The sequence below is a fragment of the Xiphophorus couchianus genome, chromosome 10 (genome assembly GCF_001444195.1).
Source record: "Xiphophorus couchianus chromosome 10, X_couchianus-1.0, whole genome shotgun sequence".
NCBI classification, from domain to species: Eukaryota; Metazoa; Chordata; class Actinopteri; order Cyprinodontiformes; family Poeciliidae; genus Xiphophorus; species Xiphophorus couchianus.
Genome location: NC_040237.1, coordinates 9,990,447 through 10,014,621, shown reverse-complemented (window position 1 = coordinate 10,014,621; position 24,175 = coordinate 9,990,447). Strand labels below are relative to the sequence as shown.

Genomic DNA, 24,175 nt, shown 5'->3' with positions numbered 1-24,175 from the left:
AGTTATCACTGCGACCTGTCCCATCCTAATGTCCCATCACTCAACCAGAAGCCTCCACAGCATCACTGAATCTCACCCCTATGGATTCTACACACATGTTAACATCTGCGAGAGATGAAGCCTGATTACAGTCAATGATGTTAAAGTACAGTGAGGACTTACTTCTGCCAAGTATTCTGCTGCTTCCTCCACTGCCATGTTTGTCAGCCTGCAGCTTAAAGTGTGAAACCTGAGCACTCAATGACTGTGGTAGCTAGCCCTGGCCTGGAAGCCAGGGAGAGAGGGATGGGGGCAAGAAAAGAGAGGGAGAGGGGAGGTCCTCACAGAGAGAGAGGGAGTGAGAGAGTGGAAGAGAGGGAGATAGGGGTATTTTGTCAAAGCTAAAAATACCTGGCTATGAGTGAGAAAGTCCAGAACAAGGAAGAAAAGCTTCAACGTCAATCTGGAACAAGCTCTTACTGGAGCAACAAGAGCTCTGAGGACAACATGCTGCTCTGTATGTGACTAAATTATACCACCAGCTGGGAGAGGTTGAAAATATCCTGTTGAGTTTATTCAATTCTGAGCCTTTACTTTAACATTAATTTCATTCTAGCAAACCTTTGAATTACTTGGGATTTCATAAGAAACAAAGTAGTTCATAATTGTCAAGTGGAAGAAAAATAAAACTCAAAATTTTCATAAATAAAATTCTCAAAAAATAGCTGAAGTGGAAGTCAGTTTTTTATATAGTAAAGGCAATAAAAACACATTTATATGTGTTTTTATTGCTTTTACAGGTTTTTATTTTTTTATTTTTTACTAAGCACTGTGTGACTGCTGTCTGAGAAAGTTGCTTTGTAAAAAAATAATATTGACTTATATATTATCTGAAATCAACAAAGAGCATCATGAAAACCACAAAACACAGCAGACAGGTCATAAAAAAACCTTGTGGAAAAGGTTAGGTTATAAAACAATATACAACGACTTGAACATCTAACTGAGAACTCTTGAATTCAACATCTGACCTGCCCATATTTGCACACTGCACAAAAAGTAAGATATTTGTGCTTAGCTGGATTTTTTTATTTTCTTGTAAAAATGCTTCTAGCCGGTACAACTCATAGCACTGGAAAGCTTGTTTATTGTTGCTTTAAATTGGTGCCACGTATTTGTATCCAGCAAAAACAGCTTTTAGTAGAAGCTGTGTTGTGTGGCGAAGCGTCTCCCTCTCTGGAAGCATTCTCAAAGCAGTGAAATATAGACATGACGTTCTGCTTTAGATAGATTTGTCCAGATTTCCCCAGACCTACGTATCACTAGGGAGACATACTGATTCTCAAGTCTAAATGCACTCCAAAAACACCTGGAAGCAAAGATGAACCAGCTTCAAAAATAATAAAAACCACCCAGAGTAGCTGACCAACGTTTGACCCACAATCCTCATCATGAAAGAGCCCCAGAAAGGCAAAACAACTTTTAACTGACCAATAACTTTCCTCTGCACTACATGAAATTTCCTGTTGGATGGAGAAAATTAGGCACATGAATCATTATATGAGAATTACTGTCGTATTTCTTATGTCTAGAAGTAACATTAATGTTTTGGAGTTGCCCCAGCCAACCTGCTTAATGAGGTAAAATTAAAGTGAGGACAAGGAAGCCTTCCAATCTCAACGATTTTGCGTTACTTCCGTTAAACTAATCAGGAAGCGATTTAGGCAGCACAGTTATAGCATTTGTACATGTGACACACCAATATTTCCGAATCAGTGAGAAAATAAACAGTATGACTTCAGGGGAAAACCGGGGAAAATACCGAGTGTTGCAACCAGCAGAGCTGCAGTAATATAAAAGAATGTGTTCATCCAGTAAACTGATTGTGGTGTGACTACTCTCCAAAATAGGGTAAGTACATGAATGATCAGTTTAAATGGAACTTTAAATTGAATTCAGAAATCATTAAACATGCATGTGCTCTCTTTTCAACCAGTTGTTTCCAAATAAAAGGAGCTGATATCACAATGATGGTGAGAGTTGTAATAAAGAAAATTTACTTTCAGTGCCATTGAAACCACAAAGACTTTCTCTTATTTTGAACATATTCTTCAGCCTTACTAGCTTGGCCAATTTCTGTACTTTAAGTCAACACATCTAATAATGTAAAGCAAAACACTGCAGTTTAAAATTTGTTTTCTTAGAAATACATCCACAGCATCAAAACGCCTTTTTTTCCCCTAAGAATAGACCTGTCGGTTTTTTCTTATAAAATTTTCTGAATTTCTTCTGTATTTTAGCTGTCTGTTGCGTTTCCTTTTAAATCCTGTTTTCTTCATGTTATTGTTCTGTTTCCTCCTCAGAGTAACCAAAAAATTAATTCATGCATTTTATCTCTAATCTGCAGCTCAGAGTTGTGTTGGCATTGCTGTTGCCAGCAGCTGCGTATCAGTCGCCTCGGCCCAGAGACTGCAGCAACATCTACAGGTCTGGCTCGGGTCTGGATGGAGTTTACACCATCTACCCAGCAGGCCCCACCTCTCCTGTGCTGGTTTACTGTGATATGGGCAAAGATGACCTTGTTGGCTCTGCAGAAAAATGGACGGTGAGGAGGAGCGAGCAAAGTTCACTACAAAACAAAGAAGTAACTTCGTTTTTGTTTCCTGAGGACACCCATCTGTTTATGTCCGGGTTTTTATCCCCCTGCTAAGCTCCAACTTTATCATAACTTTAAAGCTGTGCCGGTTTATGATTTTATTGGCGTAGTAAAGCCAAGCAAAACATTTAGATGCTAAAGCCTACAATAATGCAAATTTGTCAGATAAGTAAATGGGATAGGGTTTTTCTAGACAAATTTCAGCACCTTGCAGCCTGCCCTCAGGGTGAAATTGGTTGAATAGCCAGATTTCGGCATTCCGGCATTTTTTCTTAATGTCTTTCACTGTAGATTTTTTTTCCACACTGGTTTCAGATTCATTTGAGACCACATTTAATGGACTCATGAACTGCTACCATCTTCTTTCTGAAGCTCTCAGGCAGCTGTTTCAGTTTCAGCATGATGCTGCTCACCATCGCTTCAACTCTAACCTACACAGCAACAGCCTACGTTTCTGGGGTTTTAACAGGCCAAATTTCTTAAAATTTTATGTCCTAATCATGTGTCTGCTTATTTCTGCCATTTTAAGAAAGGATTACTGTGGGGGCATGATGATTTGTGTTTCTTTGTTTAAAATCAGGTGATTCAGAGAAGACAGGATGGCACAGTCAACTTCTTCATGAAGTGGGATCATTACAAATCTGGATTTGGGAATGCTGCTGGAGAGTACTGGTTGGGTATGACAAAACTAATCATGCAAAAAAAGAAGAAACTCACACCATGTTAAGAACTTTAATAAACATATCTGCTGTTGCTCTGTTTTCTTTTTTCTGTGCTTAGTTAGACCAAAAATATACGTAATAGATTCCTTCCCTTTCCAGACTTACCCAGACTACACAGGAACCCGGCAGTCCACTTAAACAAAAGTTTAATTTTGTTTGCTGTTTTTTTTAGGCCTAGAAGTAATGCACCTGCTGACTCAAAACAGAAACTATGAGCTGAGGGTGGACATGGAGGACTTTGATGGTCAGAAGGTGTTTGCTCATTATTCTGCCTTCTCTGTTGGTCCAGAGTCTGAGGGATACAAGCTGAACCTGGGAAATTTCATAAAGGGGGCAGCAGGTAAGACATCTAGTTCTTAATCAATACCTTTTAGAATGACTGTAAACATTTGTTTTTTTTTAATAAATATGATTTTCTTCCAATAGGAGACTCTCTAAGCTATCACAGTGGAAAGAAATTTACGACCACTGACAAAGATCAAGACGAGCATGTCTCAAACTGTGCCAGGCTCACATATGGTGGATTCTGGTATGGGAACTGTTTCAATGCCAACCCAAACGGTATCTACACCTGGGGTCCTTCACCCCATGCAGTTGGTGTGCAATGGACGACTTTCAAAGGGCTCGACAACTCTCTAAAAACCATGATAATGAAAATCAGACCAGTTGATGGGTAAAACCGGGAGAAAGACATCATGAATATGGCCTAACACATTAGCACAATTCCTTGTTACAGAGAACACACAACTCCAGTTGTCTTCAATGTTCAAACAACAGATGGAGAAGTTTTTGAATTTTAATGTTTTTAATTTGAAAATTATGTATTAATCCCAAGAGGGATTTGTGGTAAGCTGTCAATGACTGCACAACTTTCTAATATTAATATCCCCCTGTGATTTTGTTGATTCATTACACAGACATAGCGTATTATTTTTTTAAAATCCTCTTATTGGTCTTATGTAAGTTTCAAACTTGCTAATGAACTGAATTTGGGCTTTAGATTTTCTGTCAATCATACAAATAAAAAACACTACATAAAACCATTAAGTCTGTAGTGTAAAGTAAATATGTATATAAATGAGTTTTACCTTCTGAATTAAATTAGTGAAATGAACTTTTTTCATGAAAATTATACTTCTTAACGATGCACTTGTGAATAAATTACTTGACTTGAACACAGATAAGCAAATCTCTGCTCATTAAAATTCAAGTCCTCTGCCAGTCCCTGGTGGTCAGGCAGTAGTACTGCAAGAACTGCAGCAGCAGACAGGCACTTGTGTTTAGGCAGTGATAAGGTAACCTAAAGAATATCTATACTTCAAGTTTCCTTTCATTGTGAGAAGATGAAATTAGAAAATCTAAATAAACTGTATTTCTACTTTATTAATTTATTTTGTAAGCAATATTAGGATGTTTGCAGGTTTCAAGTTCTGTGATGCATTTGTATGCACTCACACCCAAACAAAAGACGCTGATAAAACCAAGGTTTGTGTTTGGGGTTTCTGTATATGTGTATGTTATGCTGCATCTGATTTGCTGCTGAGAGCTGCTTTCTGATTGGCTGCTGGGCCACTGCAGTCTCTGTGTTCTCACAGCACTAAAATTACAGATGGGGGAGGATCAAAACAGAAGGCACAAACGCCTCATAGCCCCTGCTTTCTGTCACTCCTTTCACATATCCCGTAATGAGCCAGATTTGTGATCTGTAGAGTTTTTTTGTTTTGTTTTGCAGAGCTGACTCACAGATCACTCAGCACATTTTTAAAGCATTTTAAATCCCAAATTTAAGATACATGCGCTGAACATAAGGAAGTCCTGTGCACCATTGGGTTTCATTACTGTTGGCTGGCTAATGTGCATTGCTCTTTTCTCACTGGTCGACAGCAGATGACGTTGCTTTGCTACTCCTGCTGCTGGCTGCAGATACGGAGCTGGTGCGAGGCTGGGGGTACACATCTGTATGAGTGCGTATACAGACTGTGAATCAGGAAGGAGCAACTGACTTTACCAAAACTTTACCTCTGCAAACACAGAAAGGTGTTGGAAAAAAGGGAGCGCACCATCTTCTGTGAGGCTGCTCCCCCCCCGTTTGACATCTCAGACAGAGACGGGGAAATGCTCATGAATAAATTAACACCAGCCTTCAACCGAAGCAAAGCACGGCACGCAGGATGTCAACAGGGATAAGCACTGACTGTGTGGAGCCATACAAATACATTGCTCATGCATGCAGACAAAAAGTCCCTCTTTAAGATCTTCTTCATCAACTACTTCCCCTCATTATGCAGATAGCATGGATGCTATTGGATTTTTAAGATGATATTGATCTGAGTTCAGGAGGACTAACAGACGGCCGACATGTGAAGAAGTGCTGGAAAGCACCAGTGGCTCACATTCACCGCCATATGACAATACGGATCAAACACTCATTATCGTGATAACATAGCCAGTAAAACAGGAGTACTTCAACTGCCACAAAGCCTCTATAATGTGGCTGAATCATAGACTTTATGACTTTTTAAACATGTTATGTGTCTCACAAGAAGAAAAAATCAACACAGCATCATGAAGCAAATATTCTGAGATAAAATCAGCACAAAAACATCACTCACATATGTGCTGCACTCTTAACTTCATACATAAAGACAAATACAAATATCTTACAGCGCAGTAGTCTTTAAACACATCCATGTAAATGCTCAGGGCAATACAGGTGTAGACTCTAACTGGACCATGACATATTTTTTAAAAAGGGGGAGTCGATACATTTGCTAACATGTAAAACAATACTAGAAATTATCTTAATATGGGAGCACTGCTAGGAATAATACCATTTCATAGTCCTTCACATCTTGTGTCAAAGCGACAAGGATTGTATGTGTAAGATAGTATGATGGCCTGTGTAAGATGATGTGATATGATTTGCAAAAACAAGAATGAAAAGAGGCCTAAACAACCTTGCATACAGCTACATAAATATATAATTTTACCTTTACCCATTTACATTTCCTTGTTTCTGTCTGCCACCATCTCCAGGGATCTGTTGACATATTTTTAAATAAATTGCTGTAACTACTAACTTCTTAAAACAGGGTAGTCCTGCATGAGCAGTGGCCCTTATAGCTCACAGTGTCCAGGTTAATTAAGGAGATGTCCTAAGGATCAATAGAGCAGTTTAGGAATTTGTACAACATCAGCATCACTACTTCCACACTCTGCTGACTCTCTGACTCTGGCATACGTAGACACTAACATTGAGAGGTGGATCTCATTTCAATAACTTTCACTGGAACATAAAACACCGTTAGTGCAAATGGATTATTAGATAAATCAAATTGTCCAACAAAAAATAAAACACTTTAAAGTAAAAAAATGGGACTTAAAACAGCAACTTTTTTTTTACATGAAAAGGTAATTAAATAAACACCATGTCTGACTTTATCGTGTGTCAAATTTGTGAAATTCATATTTCCAGTTCATACATGTGTTGGGAAATAATAGGAAGAAAAGCAGGGAGAGCATAAAACTTTTGTTTAAAGGCCAAGTAATATTCTTGAAAGAATGACACAGAAAAATTACTACAGGTCCTTCCATAGATTTACTTATGCAGAAAACAAATTGCAAAATACATTTTCCTGAAACAAAAACACAGTGATGCTTATCCCCAGTAAAGCAGAAAGACACTGCCATACACAAATTAGAGGTTGGCATATGTAATCCCACAATCTAAAAGCCTGTCAATCTCTAAAGCTGCAAGTGAAAAACTCTGTTTTTAGTAGCAAAAAAGATCTTTTTGCCAGTGATATATGGGATAAATGTCTAGCAGCTTATTTGTGATGCGCAAAAAGAAAAAAATTATCTTTTACCAACAAGTCTGCCAGTATCATTTGAGCATAAAGTTTATCAGGTAGGAAAATCTTAATGAAATATTTTTTTTTTATCTTCTGTGAGTACAAAGCATGCTAACATCTAAGGATCAGTTTAATAATGAATTGATAACTATATAAATAACTTTATGAACTGACATTTTAGCTGTTTGTAGATAAGATTGTTCAAAACTGTTTTTATTTGATAATATGATATCACGATAAAACACATATAGTTTTAGATGTGGGTGTAACCAATAGTTGCAGCACAGGAATCAAAACTGCTAATTGCCAAATTGCTACTGACAACATACATGCTTTGTATGAATACTTCATAATGTATGATGTCAGCAAGGAGGACTTAGCACAGCTTTGGGCTTTTATAATACGCCTTCAGATTTTATTTTGATCCACTCTCTTGTGTTTGCTCAAAACAAAAAGAAAATGAAAGACACTGTTGCAGTTGTTTTCAGCTGATCACAGGAAGAAGTCTTGAAATGTTGTACCACATGTTTAAAAATATATATGTAATGCATTTAAAATATAAAAAGAATGAAATATCACCAGAAGAACAATGCAAAAAACCTTCAGAGCAAATGTATAGTCATTTTCTTCTCATTCTAAAGTAAGACTGTTTGCTGTTTAATAAAGACCCTCACTGATTTCAGATTGATTTTCTGACTCACAGCAGAACCAATACTTGTCTTGAAGTATCAGCTGGATTTCTAGCAGGTCCTACTTTTCCTTCAGCAGTTTTTCAGCTGGGTGTGTCCCAGGCTGTGATTTGACTGAAACTAGTGTACCTCATTACTGCATCATAATTTCTTGTTATTATATTACAGAACACATAAATCAGATTGTTAAACATTTAAATCTGACTTCTACTCTCATTTCAGCCTTTTACATTTGGTTCTTTGAAAAAACACTAAGAGCTGCTTTTTGTAAGCAGACGGATGGATGGCCGGAAATCAAACTGAAGATTTTTCCAGCCTGTGTTTGAAATCAAAATTCTGACGCATTTCATTAAACTACACCTGAGTGGACACTGTCTGACTGTCTCAACTCTCTAGCACCTCACTTTTGACTTGTCCACATCCCTCAGAAAAGCAGAGAGCAACACACATATGTAAAAGTTTTCTCACGCACACTCAGTTCCTGTCTGTGTCGTGACTCACTGCAACCACACACCAACAACCCGCCTACAGAGAACATGCACAGCCCCAAAACATCAGATGAACCCATCCTGACAGTGATACTAGATTACAAAACTGTTAAAGCTACAGAATCTGCTCTAACTCTGACTAACTGCAGCAGGTTTTCCAAAATTGTCAACACTATTCCAGCAGTTTTATAAGACTTTGAGGCAAACCCAGACATCATTCTTCTCAGCAACATGATCCAAAGATGTTTCCAAACTCGAGGGACAGCATGCTACCTCTGGCATGATCTGGATCTGCTTTTGATGCAGAAGAGCAGTAGTTTAATCTTGAGCTAATCCTGGATCTCATCTTTTTGATCAACAACCATGTCTCTTGATGTGAGAAATGGAATACTGTCTGACAAATATATAGCGAGCGTTGCCTTTTGGTTCAGCTCTCTCTTTACTACAATGGACAGAAACTGTGTAACTTCAATCAAGGCCCCAATCTGTCTGTCCATATCGCGTTCTGTCCTACTGTCGCTGATGAACAAGACTCCAAGATACTTAAACTCAAGGCAGAAACTGATTTGTTATCGGGAGGTAGCAGTCCAGATTTCTCCAGTTGAAAACAATGGAGCTCTAAAGAAGCTAGCTCTCATTCCATCCTCTTAAAACCAGCCTCTGAAATGTTCAAGTGCACACTAAAAGTCAAAACAGGGCAACAGAACCGGATTTTCAGCACAAACACCATGATATTTCAGCTGCTTCCACATATTGCTGTTGTGTTTTACCGCTGCACTGCTTACCAAAATAACGCAGGTTTTCACCGAAAACAACACTGACTGATTTTGTGGAAGCGATCGCAGCATGCACACAACTATCTGGCTGGCTAACTTGACATTTTCTGCTGACACGGTTTTTTGTAAAAATCAAAGCACTGATCATCTTGAAAGCAAAGCAGAATTTATGGCATCTACCTATATCGTGCCAAAATTGTAGTGCTTTTTGACACAAGTGCACAATCAGTCAGTAATGTGGTGAAAATACAGAAGCTTTTAAATTCTTTGCAATAATGCTGGTTTGTTAGGTCTCCAAGCTCCTGCTCTCAGACAAGTTATTCAGATGTCTTCTTCCTCCACATAAGGTCGGAGTTTGGTGTTAAATGTAATGTCAGAAGTTGTGTGTCGTTCTTTTAGCTTTTTCACATTTTTTTCAGTTTTGGACATGAATATGATTATTGTGAGGATATGAAAGCATAAAGGAAAAATTATTAAAACTAGTATAGACCTTCAATGACAGTATATGTGATTATTTCTCTTAGTAATAAAAGCTTATCATGAACACAGGAGATGCATAATCAAAGTAATGTTCAAATCACTTATACAACTTAATTTGTTATAAAATATTTAACAATGATTTTTTATTATCAATTTCTTTCATATGTAGTTCTGATCTTTGTATCTGATTGTATCAATAGAGACATATCACTGAATGAGCCCCCGAATAAAACAGTACAAAGAGAGAAGTGAGCAGATGTCAAAGCGGGCAGCATATAAACATATAAAGCCTGGTATCAATTGAAGCACAATTGATAAAAAATAAAAATAAAAATCCTGAAAAAGACACAAATATACCAAAAGTACAAGTTCCAAATGGGTGAAAATGACAAGCCCCTTACATCAATAAGTGCTTTCAAAAACAAAACAGGAATAAAGGAGTGACGTGAAAAGGTTAAGCTTGTTGAGATGCCAGTGCATGTGTGCTTCATAAATGAATGAAGTGTCCCAGTTCTAAGTGTCGATCTTCCACTGCAGAGGAGAAAATAGGAGAATGAGGCTGCAGGGAGGTGGAGGAAGGGAGGATAAAAGATCCAACTAACAACATCCTCCACCTCACCATCATTCTCTCTATCTCTTTGCCTTCTCTATTTTTTCTGCCACTACTCAGCACTCCTTCCTCCCTGATCTCTTTTCCCCACCAGCATGCCTTTGCTTTCTTTTAATTTGATTTTTTTCTGCCTATCTCATTCTTGCAGTGTGTTGAGGATGCATTACCGCTTCCCCCGCATCACAGTTAACCCCTCCTCGTCCTCCCTGTCCACCAATCACAGCACTTGGCAGGCTCTGCACCACTTCTCCAGCCCAGCAGCCCCCCATCTGTAACCATGTTACAATAAACATTGTATCCTGGTGCCACAAGCATGCCATTGTTCCGTCATGGATACCTTTTTTCACATGACCTCACTTTGACTCTATAGACAAAGCTCAGTCCTCCTCTCTTACATGACATTGCCTTATTCCTTCAGATCTACAGATACATTCAAGCTGCCTTCATCCTCTGCCCTTGGAGTCTTTCTATAATTCATAATGCTCTCATAATGCTCTCAAGGTTGGATTGCTTGGCTGCAAGTGAGGAGTAAAAGTCTATCTATGTATTCTGTGCAGTTTGTTTTACTGTAACTAACCAAAACCAACTAACAATGTGAATTTCTATGAACTTCAAACAGAAACAGAAACAACACATTATATTTTGGTGCGAAATGGTCTGTGAAGATGTTGGTAGCACCATAACCTCAAGATAGTGGTGACTATCTTGAGCTTTTCTTTTTTAACTGATTTTTTGTCCTAGTATCTTTGTACAAATAACTTTGCGTCAAATAAAATACACAATTCCATCCAGACAAATTGACAAAAGATGTTGCTTATTTCAGTATTCAATAAATAATTGTAATGAATTATACAGACAGCAATGTATTTCCAGAATTACTGATTATAATCAGATCATTATGGCTTATAGCTAATAAACAACAATATTAGCTTTTGCTCAAAGTAAGAACATTACAAAAAACACATTTTTTAAAAAGAGATAACCACAGCTGTGGTTCCTTTTATTTTTTTGTGAACCCTTTTCAACTAAATATTTTCCTTCCATTTAACCTTTCATAAATATGCATGGATTTATCAGTGTAAACAACCAACTTTTTCACCAATTACCTTTTGTGGTCCACTGCTTCTTGAAAAATACTTAAATTACATCCCTTTGTGTATGTTAATCTATTTAATATAAGACTTTTGAATTACATTACAAATATATTACACAACAGCTTTTCTCTGCTCTATGGAAAATTTTTGCCTGCTTATGTTATTGAGCTCCTTCACATACTTCATACTCTGTGAATCCCAGTTATACAACAGTCCATGGCGAAACTATTCATGCCTCATACTTTTCAGTTTTTATCACTTTTAAGACTTCACTCAGTAACACAGTCGGTGTTGTTGTCTGTCCCACCGGATAGAAGTCAGGAACGGTTCATTCACTTCTTAAAAGTAACTAACAAATAAAAACGCATTTTTGTCCAACCACTTAGTGTTTATAAAGCAACAAAAGCATCAAATTGTCTGGTCGATCATTGTTGCTTTAAGGTGACTGAAATTGCAAACAACATGCATAAAGAGCACAAAACGGCAGGAGGAAGGGCGAGCTGGCTGTAAAGCAGGTGGAATGAGGAGGCTTCAAATACAGGGCTTGGCTTAAATAAGTGTCAAGGGATTAATATACAACGTCTGGTCACTAGGGACCTCTTTAAATGTGTGCACTGTGCTCCAGCCCCCTAGTCCCAGGAGCAGGACTATGGAAGAACAATACAGGCTTCTGCCAGCTGACAACCATGTCTGCAGGGAGGGAGGCAAAGACAGACACCCATGAAGGAGAGAGGAGAGTAACAGATAAAGAGTGATGGGTGGGTGGTAGAGAGGGCGGGGGGGGACAGACTGGCAAAGGTTGAATAGACTCTATTCCAAAAATAATCCTTGGTAGAAGCAGCAATCACATTTTCATCTTCTCATTTAAAAGCAAATGACGTGACGAACCTCCCTCCCTTTGTGGCACTGTACTGCTCACATCACAGCAGACTAAAATAATAGTTTTACCAGGAGGAACTAAACCTGACCTGTTTCAGAAACTTGGTGTTTTGTTTGTAGATGCACTACTGTGCTTACTATGGGTATGTTGACATGATACTAAAGAAATCCATTTCAGATGAACAATTTTATTATCGGTATACTTGAAAACTATGCAGCCTCATTTTGGCTTTCTAATAAAACTAATAAGACAGTTACATGTTAACACCAACACCACAACGTGAAAAATGTGAATCACTGTGACGCTGCAAGATAAATCTTTGTTTATGATGCCATGCATCCTTAAAAGCATTGACCAGCTTCAAGTTCAACAGTCAGTTCGTGTGAAGATGCAGCTACTAGCTATAATGCCTGCTGCTCATGTATCAAGTTCTCAATGGGGCTCCTAATACATGCTTTACAGCTTCCTGTAGCAACACTGATTGCTGAACAAACTTCACAAAGAAAATTACAGGTAGATATGAAAGATTTCTTGTGATTAAAAAATAAAACAAAATAAACATTACAAATCCACAGTAAGCTAATCCAATTATATCTACGCTCTGGCTGCATAATTAAAGCTGTAAAATGAGTATTGATTTTTGAACAGATATCGTGAGGTCACTGAGAATATGCTGTTAGCTTAAAAAAGGATCAATTTATCAAGAAAAAACAGTTAGGCTAGTGTAACAACATTGTCATTTTACCTAAAATACTGACCACCCTTTATTCTGCCAATACTTATTTAAGTTAAATCTTATTTTTGTTTTAAGGACTTTGAAGGACTTATCCATGTCGTCATTACATCTAGTTTGGATTATTGCAATCCATTATATAGAGGCATGGATAAATCGCAGATGCACCGACTTCAAATGATCCAGAACGCAGCAGCACGGCTTCTTACAGGAACCAGGAAGCATGACCATATAAGGCCCATACTGGACTCTTTACACTGGCTGCCCGTCTTTTATCGAAAAGATTTTAAAATTCTCTTATTAACTTGTAAAGTATTAAATGGGTCAGCTCCCCCTCATCTTTGGGACCTTTTAAAATTTCAGTCTGTGTCCAGAACCCTACGATCAAATAATCAGCTATTAGTGACAGTTCCTCGGACCTGACTTAAGACGAACAGAGATCGGGTTTTTTCTGTTGTTGCTCCTATTCTACTATGGAACAATTTACCTTTCCAAATTAGATCTGCCCACAGCCTCATTTGCGATCATTTGAAATCGCTTCTCAAAACTCATTTTTTTCTTTGGCATTTATTTGAAGTATTGTTTTGATAATCTCTTTTTTATTATTTTGTGTTATTGTTGTTCTTGTACAGCACTTTGGTGTAGTTTTACACCTGTTTTTAAAGTGCTATTTAAATAAAGTTGACACTGACATTGACCTATGACACAAGACAGTAAACAATTTCCTCTTAATAACAACTGCTGTCAAGATATGTTTGAAATGTGAGAAATGATAGCTTTTCTAAAAAGCTCCTCTGAGCTTTTAACAATGCCAAGCTGAATTTTACCATGTCATACCTGGAAGCCAGAACACAATAAGGGTTTTGGATACTATTGTATGCCTACTCAATGATCAAGCACAATCTATCTGAAATTTTTCTCAAAAACAGAACTGTAACATATCTGCCTGGTCAAGAGATATTTTCTTCACCAAAGGGAAAAAAAAAAAGCTAGACCGGATGGGATGGGTGAAACCAAGTCAGGTGAGGCAAAGAAAAGACACATAATTGAGGAGATGTGATCTGAGGAGAGGGAGGATATTTTTTGCTCTCTGGTGCCAAGAACTGGCCCTGGGCAGACAGCGATATAGATTTACCTTGAATGAGCCAGGGATAGACGATATGCTCTCTACAATGTTACGCTACAAGCACGGTTAAACTGCTGATGTCACCTCAGCTTTTTTTTCTTCTACTATAGCAACAACATATGCCTTACCTGTTGCCTTGAATGTAAAGAGGCAGAAATCAAGGTCAAACAATACACTTTGATTTCTAGTGATGTTTCTTATGCTGTCTAGTTGCTATTTATTTCTGTACTGGCTCATTTTCTGTGCATGCACATGCTCTCGCCCCTTTTATGCTGTACAACATTCCTGCTCCAATTAAAAACATACATGTTTTGGTTAAAAATCTGTATTGGTATTGAGATTGAGATAGTTACAACAACCAGAGAAATAGTTGCGAATGTTATTTACTTTCCATCTGGTTGAGTCAGAGTCAACGTGAAAGTAATGTCATTTTAGCACTGCAGTACCTCGTGTTTCTGGTCACCATGATTCACTTATTTAACTGTTTTTGTGTTTTTCATTTGCCTTGTTAGGTTGTTTTTGTAATAATAAGTCTGACAGAAAGGCACTGCTTGTACATAACACCTTGATATTTTTGCTTGAATTCTTAACTGATGCAGCCTGTTTTTTTCCTGGAAGATCTGTATGGATCACCAGCTACTCCGGTGACACTGATAAATGTTCCTCACAAGAGAGAACTGCATTCAGTCTTCGCTTTGCTTTAGCGGTCTGAGAGCTCCTTTTGCATGGACCCTTTATCAGCATTGCCACAATTTAAACTAGATCATCAAACTGGAAGCCTATGATGACTTGTTTGTGCCTGAACAGCAAAATCTGCATGCCACCCTGCAGGTGCTCAACCAATATGGCTGAAGAACAAACGGAAGTGGAAAAATGCTTCTGAAGTCGCAAAACATAACTAAAACAACAAGACAGAGGCAGATGTTATTGTAAAGGAAATTCTTATTTTTGATTATATGGTTAATAATGTAATTAAGATTTTATTAGAACAGTTTTATAAACAGTTTTTTAAATATATTTTTTGTCCCATTTGATATAGCAAAAAAATAAAAATAAGCTAATCTGCCACTCCTAAATATTTTTACCTTTACTACAATAAACCAAGAAACAACAATCTCAAGTGGATTTTGTTATGAAAATAGGTTTAACTGTCTTCTTATCTTGAGAGGTCAAGGTTTTGAGCTTTCAAAATGTAATGTTATACTTGGATACAAAGATATCTAACTTATTCTGCTGTAATATTTGTTTTATTATTTTATTTTCAAGAAAAACTGCCATCTTTCAATATTTCAATATTTTTAGTCATATACAGATACAAAGATCCTAATTATATTTTGGTATAAAAAATCAGCATCTCAAGTTTTCAAGTTTGACTTTGTTGTTACATTAAGAAACAAAGATCTAAAACAGTTTTTATGATAATGGTGCTGATCTAAAAAAAAAAAAATATTTTGAGTTTTTAGGCCTAGTTAGGGTTCAAATCATATTGTGTTAGACCAAGAGAAAAATACTGTGATAACAGTATCATTATCTTGAAAAGTCAAGATAATGATAAAAGATGAATCACATCTTATGAAGTTTTATGGTGTCATCTTATGAACTCAAGAGCTTGGGCTCTTTTTGTCCGGATCAACAAAGCTACTTATTTCTCTCTGATAAATGTAAATAATAGTTCCTTACAGCATGTCCATCTGCACCATCCATCTTAACCTTGATGTTTGAGGTCACAGCATTAACGCCTAATAACAGGTGGGTAACGCTAAGCCAATGATGACCTCAGGCAGGTCCACCCAAAACAAACAAGCCCAAATTTCAGTGTGCACGCATGAATGCGGGATGTTAATCCCCAACACAACTGTAGCTAGATAAACAAACCCAAAGGTCAACAAAGTTATTCAAAGACTGAAGCCTTCATTAATGTCGGCCTCAGACGAAACGCTCGCACCCAAATGAAACCATCACTGCAGCAGAGACGTTATTGATTTCAGGTCAGACCTATTGACCAACATGTTTCTCTGTGTCAAAGATCAAGTCTAAACTTTTGTCCTTGCACAAACAGGGCCTTGCACGCAAACGCACCTAGAGCGGCCCACGCCTAACCGCAGGGCATGAGCGCTGTAGCGTTCTGCTGATACGTACTGTTCTCCTCTACAATCACAAACGTTCTCATAGCAAAAAAAAGGAACTCTGAGGTTCTCTGAAGTCAACCCGAAAGCAGGCATTAGATGAAAAAATAAAAGCTGGAAGACATGATGACAGCCCTGTTAGCATAAATAATTGATGTTGAAAAAAGGTAAACCTATAAGTTCCAGATGTTTTATAGCTCAACTGTATGAGCAACTCCTTTCATTTTGGTTTCTGTTTGGTTATTTATTTCCCCTGCTGTGCGTGCTCTCTGCTCATCCATCTTTCTGTCGTTTTCAGCCACCCATCCACCCTCCTGACTATTCCCACTGAAACTACCCCCTCTCATCTCAATGCATGTGCATGTAGCATTGTGTGCGTCTGAGAGAGGAGGCTGCATCATGACAAAAGAGAGGCTCCTGGGCTCCACCAGACTAAAGATGCCCCCCGATCCCTCAATCACTTCACTCCATTCTTCTCTTTGCAAATCTCTTTTACCTTTTTCTTGACTTCACGTGATCGCTTTCTTGCCCTCTTTCTCTCTTTCTCCTTCTCCTCCTCCGCAGCAGCAAGATTCTCATCCGCCTTTTTCTTCAGCTGTGAGGCGGCATGCGCCATGGTGATCCAGCCCAGTTAATCCAGACAGGTGGGAAGCATTGGGTAGAAGAGATGGACTTTACCCTTTTTTGTTCTTAGCTCCTAATTAGTTTCTTGTCCTCCCTTTTCCCAGAGGAGAAGCCCTCACAGGTGTGCAGGAGGATGATTGTCTGGGAGGGACTTTTAAAATTACCCTCTTTATAGAGCTCTTCTTTCTTCCTCTGCAGCTATTCACACTGCCGATACTGTGATCCAGTTTGAAGCAGAAACATGGCACCTTCCTGTTTCACCTCCTTAAAATCCCACTTTAGAAAGGAATCTCCCTCCACTGCGTTATGTGCAGAAAGCAATTGAAAATATTAAACAATTATTTTAAGACAATTAAAATTGTCTTCTCTTTGCAGAAGAAAAAGGTATGAAAACAGCTCAGTTGCAGGAACACTAAAAGAGCTCCAAGGTGGCAGGTGCAAAGAGAGGTTGAAGCTCCAGCTCCTACTCCAACAAAACGTCCTGTTGTCTGGGTAAATAGAAAGATCCTGTTGCCTGCTTGCCTGGTTCCCCGTGTCTGCCACCTGCACCTGAGCAGCAAGCCATCCTCTGTGTACACGCAGCCGCACACGCTCAGTCCACCACGTCTAGCCGGGACAGCGGGGAGATGACAGTGGATGGGAGGCTGAGATAGGAGGATGAGAAGGGCGGGGGTGTTGGGGGGGGGGGTTAAGGAGGGGCAGAGAGAGAGGTAGAGAGAGCAGCTGGGACAGCAGGAAAGGAAAGAAAGGATGGAGGAGGACTGGATGAATACCTCTGCCTAGTACCAGCTGGCTATGTTTAAGAGATAAGGATGGAATAAAGGGAGGATGAGACGTCTCACAGAGAACATACAGGACATGCACACAATGGGGGCCCGCCCGTATCGCAGCCTGCTCTGTGTGTGCATCCATGATGGTCTTGTTATAAAACTTACTTCTGATCCCACTGAATTCTTACATGTTCTCTTTTAACGCCATGACCAAGTTACAAATGAATAAAACCCCCACTACAACCTCCTCAATCAGTAATAATTAAATTTATACAAATGTAAACAAAAAACAAAAGTACACAAAGAAAAGTAATTTTCATAATAAAAATGTATAAACTAATGCTAAAGGTTTTGCCATTTACACTGTAATGACCCGAGTTGTTTTCATCTTAACATCCAAAACTGTGAAATTAACGTAAATTTTGTGAGCTTCAAACCAAAGATCAAATTAATAAAATATTGATCTAGCACTTTACTGAGCTCGACGGAAATAAAAACAAGGGTATCAAAAGGCTGTAAAAAGTGAAAAACCTGACAGCTTCTGAGGTTTTCTATTGGCTGTTTTGGTTTGTAAAAGACACAATTGGCTGTCTGGTATAAAAGACAGGCAATTCTCTAAAAGATTAGAATAATAAAGCAGACAGAGTAAGGGTTTCTCATAATTTAGCATGTAATTGTATACTTTTCAAACATGAGTGATGATCTACAGTAAGTGTATCATTGTAGTAATATTAATTGCCATTTCTATTAAGAGCAACGAGCAAACTAAAAAAGATGACATACAGACACTAATGACTTCACTGAATGAGCTGAACTTCACTCATTTGCAAAAACACTACCATGTATCAGCTAAAATAACTGAAAGCTAACGCTTTGATAGCATGCAAACTTTACAAAAAAAAAAATGTAACAGGTTTCACTTGGTTGCTGCCAGTTAGGGATCATTTTTCCTCTGTAACTATGTGTAATCCGAGCTGCACTTTAACAATCATTAGAAAAATTTTTTCTCTGCACATTTTGTCTTTTAGTGTCTAACGGATGTAATGACTGCAACGCACTTGAAAGAAATTGGGTGGAAATTTCTGTTCAACAGTGTTGCCCGAGGCTAATCACAAACTTCACTTAGTGCTATATAATAAGTCATCTGTCAGGCTGTGGTTTCAGCTGGGATTTACTACTAATCCTTCATTATGTCCATCTGTAAAAGGAGCTTACGAGTTAGACGTACCAGCCCTTTAAAGGCCTCCTATCTGTCCTAAAAACTGGTATTAATGTCAGGTGATTCCTTTCAACATGGATCAGATACTTAAAGCTACTACAACAACTCAAGAGGAAGTATATAGTTTTTTTTTCAGGATGTTTTAGCATATCTGTTCACTGAAACCGGGAACAGCACTAGGGAAAATGTTCTGACGCTCCACATGCTCTTGATGTGGGTCAGCAGCAGAAATGTCGGCCTCATTTCTTCTGTATGTATTCTTCCGTGCATCTGTCGATTTCCTTTCCGGGACTTTCTGCATCAATCTATAAGTCTTTGTGCTTTTATTCTAACAACAGCTTGCCGCAAGCCACAACCGTCAGCAAACCAAGCGACGCTTCAACCAGAGAAGCTGCAGTTCATCAAGTTACGGATGAATGTGTCTTACTGGCTTCCACGCTTCAAGAACAATGTTACTTCCTAAAAAGATGAACTGTTTCGACCTGAGGGAGACACAAATGAGTCATCCTCATTTGCGTGGAGTAGATGATTCAGGCATCTGATCATGCCACATCTCACTGTTAGGAGACACTCGGCCAGGCCAAGAAGTTATCAGAGGAACTATATAGATAGATCCATCACAGTCCGGGGAAGCAAAGAGAGAAGGAGCAGAAGAGTGATGCTGGAGAAAGAAGTCTGAGTTTTGCTCGTGGATCTGTTTCTACTATGACCTGATCTTTGTGGAAGATGATGGATGAATAAAATGGATTTTTTTTTAAGCAGCGACAAAAGTCTCAGAAAACTTTAAAAAAATCTTTCTTCCAAACAATTAGGTCTGTTGCAATAAGAAATAAATCAATTAATCACATAATAAATTAAAACAAGCTCAATTGTTTATCGTTATCTTCTTTTCCCTCTCTCTTTCTACCCAAAATAAAATGACCGGCCTACTAACAATTATCATTATTAGGAAGAAAGAGGAATAAATCTAGATGATGAAGAAAAAGTCTTCCTGTTTACATGCGCAGGGATTTTCCTGTGGTGTTTGGCTCCTTCTACTGATGAAGCACAAAACCGACATTTGTTCCCCCCACCCCTTCTCTTCCGCAGAATTCAACACAATCAAATGCTGGCAAAACCTGCGGCCCCATCTGTTCTGTCCATGCTGGGATAAGAATTAATTAGCATTCATGCAGATATAGCTCAGCCTTCAAATCCCAGCAGAGTCGGTGTAAATAGCAGGGACATAAACATAGGAAATGAGAAAGTAGCTGACAGTGACAGACCTTATTTTTAATCTAAAGACATTCGGGTTTATCATTTAGCCTAAGCCGTATTTATCTGTCCTATTGCTGAAAGTTGGATTCAAATCGGTGTGTCAGTGTAGCATTGCCATAATGTCGTTTAATGGTTTTAAGGATGCAGTACTTTTTGTGGTCACTTAGAGGAGCCAGAACAAAGATAAATAAAGAAGCACCTTCATGATTTCCTTTTTTCATGAAGTTTTGAGGCCGCTGTTGTGTTCACTCTTTAATGTAATGCTTCCCTCTGGATCCTGGATTTTCCTTAATATTATTATTATTTTTGTTTGTTTTGGGCGGGGGGGCGGGGGGGGGGGGGGGGGGGGGGGGTTGCGTGAAAAAGAGATGTAAATACCAGAATATTTTAGGATCCATAGATTTTGAGACCGTTTGACATTTAGTCAGCATATCTGGTCACTGATATGAGCAGATATGCTGATCAAATGTAAAAAACAAAACAAAAAAGCAGAAACAAGCCCTTCTTTTTAAACACAGAATCAATCAGACCTTTGAGGTCAGAGTGTCTTAAAATTTCAACACTCGAATGTACCAGGATAAAAACTTGTATGAACGCCTGCGTCTACGTCTACCGTCAAGCCAGTTTTACATAGATATGCTCCAAAACTGTGCTGACCACAAAAAAGGCAAAGACTGCACCAAAATTACTGTAAATATATTTAGAGGAGTAATGGTGACACTGTCAAACCGAAGAACACACCTGTCAAGCATGCTGGTGACAGGATGACCAAAATGCTTGTCAAAGATATTGGTGCACTATATGTCAAAAGACAGATTTAATACAACAGTCTACTCCTATATATTTAAGCTTCATGTCAAATAAATGGCTGGAACTTGGAACCAGATGAATTTGATCATCTCAAACAAACTTTTGGTTTTGAAGAGAGTTCCAGTTCCTTTGCATGAACTACTTTAATTCTACCAAATAGAATATCAAGGTGCAACTTACATAAATATATTCAGCCAAATACAGCATGTATAGTTCAGCCACAGTGTCTATTTTAGAAAAGCAAAACAAATTTAATCTTTTACACCTTATAATTTTGCAGTTGCTTTAATAAAACACTAAAGCCAATGATGATTGTATTTAAGCTACTGAGTGGAACTGTGGCTCAGTCGCTGGTTCTTGAAACGGTCAAATACTAAAACTCTAGCTTCTAATGAAGAGTAATCCTTCCTGTGATGCAGGACTGTCACATCAAAAAGAAATCTCTACTTCATCATAACATGGCCTCTCTCTTTCAGCTGTCTGATGTCTTCATGTTTCTGTCACTCTCACTCACAGTTTTTTTCCACTCTCACTCTCCACACACAAAGCAGAAACCAGATACTTGATGAACAGCTCACCAAATAGGCCTAGATTAGATAAAGGCACAAGAAACAACAAAATGCACTCTGTAATGTTTAAGCAACTGTTACATGATGGTTAAGGCCAGATGGGCTTCAGGCAGACTGGAACACACAGAGTCAGCGTCTGGGTGCCCAGTAAAAATTAGACTTTTGCTGTAATGGAGGTCATAGCAAACATTCATCCTACAGAAAAACTAAAGTCTAGCTTTACTCAAGTTTCAAAGCAAATGGAGACATTTCTTTGCAAATAACCTAAAAATAACCTAGGATGTAACTTAAAAACCTTAATATGAATAACACACAGTGCTTATGCAGAAGGTAACATCCACAATATTTCTTATTTCCACTTTTGGAGGTGCAGCCAATCAGTGTCAAGCAAAATGAATGCTGTAGTAGTTATAGTAATAGTAGTAGAATTACACCTGGTATTCCAACTCCCTGAGCTGCTTTCTTTTTGGATTTTTTAGGCATGTTCTATGAAAAAAGATCAACTAAACTATATTTTAGAAAACCACATAGTTTTATCAGTTGCCTGCGAGTGGTCATCAAGTAAAAGTACTGTGTCGAACCAACTAAAATAACTAAATTAAATATGCTTTACTGCACTGGTCCCTAACCTTCAGGATCCACTGTCCTGCATGTTGTAGATGTCTTCCCAATTTAGGACAGCTAACTGAAATGATGGCACTATGTGCTTTACATGCTTGCAACTGCTGTAGAAGCCTGTTAATCACCGGTTCATTAAACAAGGTATGTAATAGCAGGGAAACATCTAAAATATGCAGAAAAGTGGGCCCTGGGCACCAGGGTTGGGCACCACTGCTTTAAAGGGATAAATAAATAAATTACCCCTGAGATATCTCTGATGGATTGTAATCGGCCTGGGCAGATGAAGGACTAACTCCACAGAGTGAAGGTATCACGGTGTGCTTGTGAAAAATAGAAGTAAGTAACCATTGCTTTGTTAAAGGTTTTGCATTAAAAAATCAGGAGCATAATCAACCCCAATTTTAAATATTTCCAAAACAAAACAAACAAATAAAAAAACCCTTTTAAATATATTTACTTAACATCTATGCAGAGGGGTTTAAACTGAAGTCAAATGAATTTATCTGTGTCTGTCTGTCTTTCTGTCTGTGTGTCTGTCTGGGGTCAGCTTTGGTCTCCCGCTGGCACTCTGCCAGCTGTCTCCTTGGCAACAGGATACACCAGCCACAAATAGCTCCAAGCTGTGCGTCCCTCCGCTGTGCCAGGGCCACATCGAACCACATCACACCGCTCCCAATTTTGTATCTCTCCACAGCAATAGATAGATCCTACAGAAGAATTGTGTGGTTCTGAACCTTCCAGGATGTAACATTTGTTTACAGCATTCCATAAAATCTGAATTTAAAGTGGGGTGTAGCAAAATAATAGAGGTGGTGTTACATCTAGAGGTGCAGTTTCACAATTCCAATAGGACCAAGCATCCTTGCAGCTTCTAGAGGTACATGGGCATTGCTGGTCATACTGACCTAATTTTCTTAAATGTTCAAATCTGACTCCTGGACAAAGTCAAAGGTCTGGAACAATTAGCAATCAAAAGAGATATCACATTATGAATAGGAGTGCTTGTATGATAGGGAAAGCTATGGATACACAGATTTGAGTACAAACTAAGAGACGGGCTTCAGCAAATTTTTGAACGACAATTGAAAGACTGGGAACCACAAGCCTAACACCTGGGCTCACTGACAAACTTCAACAACTCTTTGAAGGCTATATCAACATACCAGTTAGTGGCAGTAATGTAAAAAAGTTTTTATTTGTTGTGGTCGACAATTCCTTCAAATGTTCTAATAACGAGCTCTATTGTTATGACTTTATAGCAAATAAAAAAATATATAGATTCATAAAATTACATATATATATATATATATATATATATATATATATATATAAAGACTGTTTTCAATCTTGTTTTGTTGAATTTCAATGTGAAATTCAACAAAACAACTTATGAAGCCAACTTGCTTCTTTCCTTTATACTCTCTGTATGAGATTCAGTTGGATGTAGGCTTAAAAGATTAGTTTAAAAGTGAAATCAAGAAAACACGTGAGCTTTATTGGTTCCTAACTCACATTATTCCCCAGGGCATTTTTTCCTCACAATTATACATGGTGGTCAGTACCAGCTCTCAGAAGGCATCTGGTGGAGCCAAACTTCTGTTTCCAATTAATGAAGGATTAATGAAGACCACAGCGTCTAGTGGGATGTTTTGATATCTTGTTCCAAATTTGAGTCTAGACATAATCTCATATCAAAGGTCTACATGCATTCATGGATAGGAATCTACTCTGATATGAACTAATTTATAGACAACTTTGTGATCCTTTCCAATGTATGTTCAATGAACCAGATTTTATGTTGTTTATTTAAGATTAGTTGGAAGCTCAAAAATTGTGAAATTAAAGAGTTATTCTACAGGTAAAGATGATTCTGAGTGGAAGAATAAATATTACGCTGCACAATAACTTTAATTATGTATGTAGCCTTTGAACTGCTCGGATTAAATATTTTACTGTCACAACTGACCAACAAAATTTTCTTTCTACCCTTTAAACCCAAAATGCTAAACTGACAGATACAAACAATATGCAGGATTTCTTCGAAGATTGACTCTGTTCTGTTAAGATAAATATTTTTTAAGAAAATTTCCAACAC

General features: G+C 38.1%; 2 protein-coding genes across 10 annotated transcripts in view; one reads left to right on the top strand and one right to left on the bottom strand.

Moving 5' to 3' along the window:
• The window catches only part of LOC114152052 (ankyrin-3-like), a 101,175-nt gene extending 83,702 nt beyond the window's left edge, over nt 1-17,473 (bottom strand). For 4 of the 7 annotated variants that reach the window (XM_028029726.1, XM_028029725.1, XM_028029727.1 and 1 more), the window contains exon 1: nt 16,707-17,460. In XM_028029726.1, coding sequence (XP_027885527.1) covers nt 16,707-16,826 — 120 coding nt within the window. In that variant the 5' untranslated portion in view covers nt 16,827-17,460. Of the gene's footprint in view, nt 1-16,706 lie in introns of all 7 variants that reach the window. The other 3 variants (XM_028029722.1, XM_028029724.1, XM_028029723.1) reach the window with 3 other exon arrangements.
• LOC114152053 (microfibril-associated glycoprotein 4-like) lies at nt 1,859-4,370 on the top strand. Of its 3 annotated transcripts, none has more exons than XM_028029731.1 (6): nt 1,859-1,890; nt 1,976-2,012; nt 2,387-2,584; nt 3,216-3,312; nt 3,530-3,697; nt 3,784-4,370. In XM_028029731.1, the coding sequence occupies exons 2-6, from the start codon at nt 2,007-2,009 to the stop codon at nt 4,032-4,034; spliced, it is 720 nt and encodes a 239-aa protein (XP_027885532.1). In that variant the 5' UTR covers nt 1,859-1,890; nt 1,976-2,006; the 3' UTR covers nt 4,035-4,370. The 3 variants fall into 3 exon arrangements, with proteins under 3 accessions (XP_027885532.1, XP_027885531.1, XP_027885533.1); XM_028029730.1 differs by having other exon boundaries at nt 2,387-2,623; XM_028029732.1 differs by lacking the exon at nt 1,976-2,012 and having other exon boundaries at nt 1,869-1,890; nt 2,387-2,623.
• Nucleotides 17,474-24,175: the final 6,702 nt, after the last annotated feature.

Bases quoted from the DNA above. Each gene is read 5' to 3' on its own strand.
- LOC114152053 (XM_028029730.1), top strand. The intron at 2,624-3,215 runs GTAACTTCGTTT...GTTTAAAATCAG, and splicing joins GTTCACTACAAAACAAAGAA to GTGATTCAGAGAAGACAGGA. The intron at 3,698-3,783 runs GTAAGACATCTA...TTCTTCCAATAG, and splicing joins TTTCATAAAGGGGGCAGCAG to GAGACTCTCTAAGCTATCAC.